The sequence below is a fragment of the Bison bison genome, unplaced genomic scaffold, assembly GCF_000754665.1.
Source record: "Bison bison bison isolate TAMUID 2011002044 unplaced genomic scaffold, Bison_UMD1.0 scf7180017864108, whole genome shotgun sequence".
NCBI lineage: Eukaryota > Metazoa > Chordata > Mammalia > Artiodactyla > Bovidae > Bison > Bison bison.
The window spans coordinates 5,865,720-5,872,666 of NW_011494680.1; the positions used below are offsets into that span (position 1 = coordinate 5,865,720).

The following is a 6,947-nucleotide window of genomic DNA, read 5'->3' on the forward strand; positions in this document are numbered from 1 at the left end:
GCCTCCTGCCGCTTTCTGTGGTGGTCGACTTGGAGCCCCTCCCCCTCTTGTGGTGCAGGAGGGCGCAGCCTGAGTGGACCCTGTCCTCCAGCCAGGCTTCAGCCCCCTCGCTGAGCTGGGGGGCTGGATGAGGGCTTGTTGTTCCAGCATTCGTTCAGCTGCCTTTTAATTAAACTTGCAGGAGTTGGCATCTCATCTTGGTTGTTTTTTCTTTGTAGGGTACCAGATTTAGAACAGTTTTGTCCCAGCTTTAGGGTAATGTGAAAATTGCTACCTTAACATTCTATTACTTGGTTAGTTGTTGCTTGTTTTTTTATGTTATTAAGATCCCTGGTTGCTTTATATTATTCCAGTATTTATTTGGATTTATATAATTAGCAGTTTTGTTTTTCCATGTTTGTTAAATTTTTAGCATTAGAGATTTAGTAATTTTTCAAAGTTTACTTTTATGTAAGTGAAGTACCATATCACTTTAGAAGTTTTGAGAATTAAATGAATTAATAATTAGGCAATAGGAGAGTATCTGACTCTAGTATATAGTTCTTGAATAGTAGTTCCTTTTACTTACTATTCTCTTCTTTACTCTTTTGTTAGGTAACAGAAAGGCTTGGCTTTTAATTTAAAATCCAGTGATGATGAAATTAATCCAGGGTATCAAAAGTTAGGATATTTAATTTTAAGCATTGTAGGCTAGTTTAGAGTTTGTTTGTTTGTTTTTAACTGAAAAACTTTTATAATTTGCATAGGTCTTACCATGACTTTCAAAAGGTATATCTTGTTACCTGCACCTGTGTCGAGATACAGACCGTTTCTATCACCCTAGGGAGTCCCTTGCCCCTCCTCCACCCCAGAGCTGACCCGGTCACTACTTCTGACGCCCTAGAGTATTTTGCCCGTCAGAGAACTTGGTGTAAGTGGAATCGTGTAGCGTATGTACCGAGAGGCCTGCTCCTTTTGACTGGGTGCGCCTCAGGTTCACCTACGTTGTTTCATCCGTGCGCTGCGTAGTGGTTTGTTTCTTTTTATTATGGTGGGGATATGCCACAGTGTGCTTGTCACTTCCCCTGATCATGGTTCTCTCTGGTTATTGCAAATAAAGCTGCTGTGATTATACGTCATCTTGTGAACATAGGTTTGTTTCCATTTCTCTTGGATCAAAAATGCCTAGGGTTGGAATTGCTGCGTAGTAGGGGAGTTAGGCGGAGAAGGCAATGGTACCCCACTCCAGTACTCTTGCCTGGAAAATCCCATGGACAGAGGAGCCTGGTAGGCTGCAGTTCGTGGGGTCGCTAAGAGTTGGACACGACTGAGCTACTTCACTTTCACTTTTCACTTTGATGCATCAGAGAAGGAAATGGCAACCCACTCCAGTGTTCTTGCCTGGAGAATCCCAGGGACGGGGGAGCCTGGTGGGCTGCCGTCTGTGGGGTTGCACAGAGTCGGACACGACTGAAGCGACTTAGCAGCAGCAGCAGCAGGGGAGTTAAGGAAGGAGAGTTGAATGTGTCTAGTGAAATGCATAGGAAAAAATGCCATATTTTTTCCACAGTAGTTATACCATTCCCTATTCCTAGCAAAGTATGAGAATTCTGATTGTTTCCATGTACTTTGAGTATTTTTAAGAGTATGAGATTTTTCAGGGCCTTTTTTTGTTTTCTGTTTCTTGTAGTTGATTTACAGTGTTGTCTTAGTTTCAGGTGTACAGCAGAGTGATTCAGTTTTATCTACATATGTGTCTATTTTTATTTCAGATTATTTTCCCTTAAAGATTATCACAAAATACTGAGTATAGTTCGCTGTGCTGTACAGTGGGGTCCTTGTTGGTTATCTAATTATTATACTTTTACTGCAAGTTCTAGAGAGGCTGGTATGCGTGTGAGTGGAGAGCAACAGACAGGTGTCTCCTTGACCTTTTTAGTTCTTTTTAAGCCTTTCTGGGTCCTGGGCATACTGTTAATATATGCTTGCTGTTAAACTTAGATGAGTTTTATATAGCTGTTTACTTTTTAAAAATAATGAAACATTTATTAATATGTGTACAAGATTGTTGTATACCTTTTAAACCATGGTTATTAACACCCGAGATCCACCTCCACTGGGAGATCTCTTACTATGAGAGAGAAAGCCGTGGATCCGTGGGGGTGACTGAGATCCATAGATGGTCAGCTTCTTTTTTTACAGATTTATACAAGAATCAACAGGTATTAAATTTGTCACTTTCATTTATGTTTTATTTTCTTGTTTTAATTGCATACTAACTGTATTTTTGCTAAGCATATAGATCAAATAAATTTGTTGAAAAGTAAATTCTTAGTCACACACGTGGCAATATTAAGTACATTTATCTTGTGCTTTTCCGATTTATTAGCACTTGAAAATTGTTGTTATTATTTCTGCCTTCCAGACAAATTATGAAAACAGAATATATAGCCTGAAAGTAGAATGTGGACCTAAATACCCAGAAGCTCCTCCATCAGTTAGATTTGTAACCAAAATTAATATGAATGGAATAAATAATTCCAGTGGAATGGTAAGTTAAAGTAGTTATTTTATTTTTACACAACTTATAAGTTTATAGTCAGGAGAACATTAAAAAACAGAGAAGCAAGTGGAAGCTGTTTATTGGGTTGATAATCCTAATTAGTTGAGTATTTTTATTATGAAAGGTGTTGGATTTTGTCAGAAGCTGTTTTGTGTCTGTTAATATGGGGTGTTACATTGATTTTTGTATGTTGAGCCAACCTTGCACTTCCTGGATAAATTCTGCTTGGTTATGGTGCATAATCAAAATGTCTGTATGTTGATCAGGGTCAGCCATAGGTGAGAGTTTATTGCTTTCTCAGGCTTTGAAGCCTGTGTGCAGCCTTGCACACGTGTGTGTCTCCTGGACCCTCGGGTGTGTATGGGACTTTGTAGCCTCACTGGACATCTCCTCTCCCAGCATTTCCTGTGGCATCTTTGGTCCCCTTCCTGCTTGCCCTCTTGCTGCCGCTTCAGGCAGTAGAACTATTAAAACAGTTTTTTCTTTAATTTTTAAAAAATTGTATTTTTTATTGAAGTATAGTTGATTTACAATATTATATTTATTTCATATGTACAATATAGTGATTCAGTAGTTTTATAAGTTATACTCCATTTAAAGTTATTGCAAAATCATGATTATCTTTCCCTGTGCTGTACCACACATCCGTGGTGCCTCTATTTTCTACATAGTAGTCTGTGTCTCTGGTGTTACACATTGGACACTGGTTATTTTTGACAGGTACCAGGGTGGAGAGGAGGTGGTCAGGGAATAGGTGGTCCTCAGTGGGCAAGTTTCCAGGGAGCTGCCAGATAGGCCAGGCGACGGCAGGTACCTGTGGCTGAGGCTTCGAAGGGGCTGTAGCCCCAGCCTGTCTATCTCCCCCAGTGGAAGATGAGTTCAGCACAGTGCAAAGAGCACGCTGGAGTGGGATCTGAAAGCAGAAGTCAGGGTTACCGCTGTCTGCTGATCCCTGGTGTGAGTAACTGCTCAGGCCTTGGATTGTGGCCCTAAGTATTGTGTGGACCTGTGGTTTTATAATGTTTGCTTTTGTGAAAATAGTGCCTGACTGGATTTTTAAAGCCCTTCTTATTAAACTACATCTAGTAAATTGGTGCCCAAGTACTTTAAACTTCGCAGTTAATTGTACTTTTTCCCCTCCTTTCAGGTGGATGCACGAAGCATACCAGTGTTAGCAAAATGGCAAAATTCATATAGCATTAAAGTTGTACTTCAAGAGCTAAGACGTCTAATGATGTCCAAAGAAAATATGAAGCTTCCACAGCCACCAGAAGGACAAACATACAACAATTAATTTTAGTGGATCTCAAACTTGTCTTAAATCAGCAACCTTCTACTCATGTTAATGTCTTGATTAAATATCACAATGCAAAATACCCACACATTAAAGTAAGATAATTCCAGCTGGTAAACATGACCTGGACGTTTGTAAGAATATATTTAATATATGTACACCCATTATGTTTTCAGGTAACAGGAAGAAAATTCAGCAGTCTTTTCTTGTTAAGGCACCACCACTTAAGCACGCACCTGGAGTCCTCACTGGAGCTCAGGTTTGCAGGTGAGAGCACAGCAAGAAGTGTCGGCTGGCTGTGCAGGCAGGTGTGTTTCTGAGGAGAAAGCCGAGAAGGAAACTCGAGTGGTGTGCTCCATCATCTTGCTTAGAGAAAGAGCTTCAGTTGAAATTGTCTAAAGTAGCAGGTACAATGAATATTGTCACAAAGTGTGTTCATTTTTGAAGCGGTATGGGTGCTGACTACTAGTAGTATCAAAAATATGTTCAGGATTGTTTTGATACCTGTATTTATAATAAAAAATGTTGTGGGGGAGGTGGATGAATTTCTGTTACAAGCTGTTCCTGTGTGTTCCATGTAACAGATGTGGTAAATATTTGTTTACAGTCTTTGTTGGACAGACCATGCATTTACGTTTAAATGAAATCAAAAAGGAATTAGGTGTATGGATATGTGATTTGGAGATTAAAGTTAGTCTTAAATTGTAAATAAAATGTGGAATGTGTCTTCAGAAACGGTGCCATTTCTGTTATATTGATGTGTGTGTACAGTAACTTGCTGAGATTGCAAAAATTGGAATTCTTGTAGCTGTTCATCTATACACATCTCTCATTATTTATCCCGTATGGTATACTTCTTGCAAATTGGAATTTGCAGAGTATTTCAGAGTACAGATTTCCTGTTAGGCTTTAATTTCTTGTTAGGAAGAATAATCCCAGGTATTATGTTTTCAACTTGATTTCACTAGAAATATTATTAAAAGAGATGTCTGAGTTCTAGCAGTTTTTATAAAATTTAGATTACAGATTATCCAAATATACATTCTAGTTTTCTTCATAGTATCTGCTCCCAGTGCTCTTAGTACTGACTGGGATTAATTTTGTCCACTTACTCTTAACTCTGGCAGCTGTGTAATTCTGAATTGAAAGTTCACTTTTGCTCTGCTTTGACCACAGTGACTTGAGGCTTTGGGTCGCTGTTTTTCATCTCCTAGCACTTGGGTGTACTACTTTGTTGAAAATCCTTCCTTCTTAAGAGTTGTGTTTTCTGAAGAAAATAGACAGGTGGTCGTGTAATAAGAACTTATTTCTCAAACAACCACTGGCGTGTTTTTATCAAGTGCATTCAGAGTTAAAACTCTGAGCTACCTTTTCTTGGCCAGAATACATTAAAGTTAGCAGCACTGTATCTAAATTTACTAATCTCAGTATGACTTGAAATAGCAAAGATGTTTAAAGTGACACGTAGACAATGTATACATACGTACTAGTGCGTGTGTACTTTGTTAAAATGGGTTTGAAATGGACTGTTACCTTGGCATACATTCTTTAAAAATTTTAACTGGTTGAGATTAAGTGGAATCCCACTGACATCCTGTGTGAGAGTGGTGGTTCCTGATGGTCTGGATTGGTGTGTAGTGGCCCCTTTCATAGGGAGAGTGTGTCCTATCCCACGTGGTCGCCAATAACCACCTGAATGCTGTTTGTTGTTTCCACATAAGTGGGCTGATCACCTGGGCACCTTGACCTCTTGTCTTCTCTCATTTCCCCACATCCAGTGTTGTGAAGGCCTCCCCTCCTCTTCCCCCCCAAGGTGTGCATTGCCTTTGAAAGGCTAGCAGGTAAGACCCTCGGGGATGATCATATATTAATAAAAATTGCAAAAGTAAAGTGTTTGTCCTGTTAGGTCAGTGTTATTCTGGAATGGTTTTAATTACTAATTTTCAGAATCCCTTATTTAAAAAATATTTTTTCTAGTACTTTAAAGGCATTTGTTGTTGCAGGTTTATGTGTGACTTTTCAGGATTTTGGAACATAAACTTTTGTTACAGGTAGTCAGTGGTGTTTGATCTTTTGAGTATAAAATAGAAAAAAATTATTTTAAATCTCTTTAAAGGAATTTACACTTCAAATTTGAGTAAGTGTGTGGAGAATTGATTTGACTTGCACATAGTTTATAGTCTGGATTACTTAATACTGATTCATTGACTTAAATAGTTTCCACTAAGTATATATTGTTATTGATAAATACACATGAAATTCAGTTGTTTTGAAATTTTAGAGGACACAGTTGGAAAATATCAATGTGTTTTCCATTCTAGATGTGGTGTGTGGTGACGTGGGCGTGGTGGAGCGGGCGGCTCTGGAAGGAGCCTTGTGAATTGTTGGCTTTGGTCAAAGTTGTGTTCTTTCTGATGGGCACACGGCCATGCTCTCATATCAGAAGTATGTGTGCTGCAGTCTGGTGTCATGAGTTACAGGATTGGCGAGTTACTTAACAGGTTTTTTCCCCCCAGATTTCCTTTTATATTTTTTAGATGCATATGTGTAGCATTATAGTATAATTAATTGCTGGGAAGGATCTAAAAGGTACTGATTTCACTTTTCTACCAGAAAACTATGAAGTACCAGTATGATTTTCCAGTAACAACTTGGTTGGCTTTTGGTTATAGTCACAAAAAGAGTCCAGCTCCTGAGATTTTGGGAAGTGTATATATTTTGTATATAAAAATAGAAACATGAAAAGCAGTGGATACAGTATGTTACAGGATTGGTAGCATTAGCAGTTAATTCCTTTCCAGTACTGTTTTTATTGAAAAGCAGGAAGTATATGGAAATAGAATGTCTTTTATGCTAAATTAATATGCCTCTGAGGTTATTAAACTGTAGATGGAAATGTTGTTATGGGTCGTACTGAAAATGTTGGTTATTTTGTAAGTATAGTAAGAGAACAGAAAAGAAAAGGTACACTACAAGTATTTTCTGAAGACAAAAGTATTGAAGGTATTTGATGACAGAAAATAAATGACAAGTCAAAATCATCATCCTGTGAAGTAAGGGAGTTTGAGGAACTCATGGAGTGAGTATGTCATTAAAAAAAAAAAAAATATG

The 6,947-nt window shown here is 38.3% G+C and overlaps 1 protein-coding gene across 1 annotated transcript in view; it reads left to right on the forward strand.

The window, feature by feature from the left end:
* UBE2V2 (ubiquitin-conjugating enzyme E2 variant 2) overlaps nt 1–6,947 on the forward strand; it is a 23,779-nt gene that overhangs the window by 15,435 nt on the left and 1,397 nt on the right. Inside the window, exons 3-4 of the mRNA XM_010838940.1 lie at nt 2,405–2,530; nt 3,690–6,942. Coding sequence (XP_010837242.1) covers nt 2,405–2,530; nt 3,690–3,836 — 273 coding nt within the window. The 3' untranslated portion in view covers nt 3,837–6,942. The remainder of the gene's footprint in view (nt 1–2,404; nt 2,531–3,689; nt 6,943–6,947) is intronic.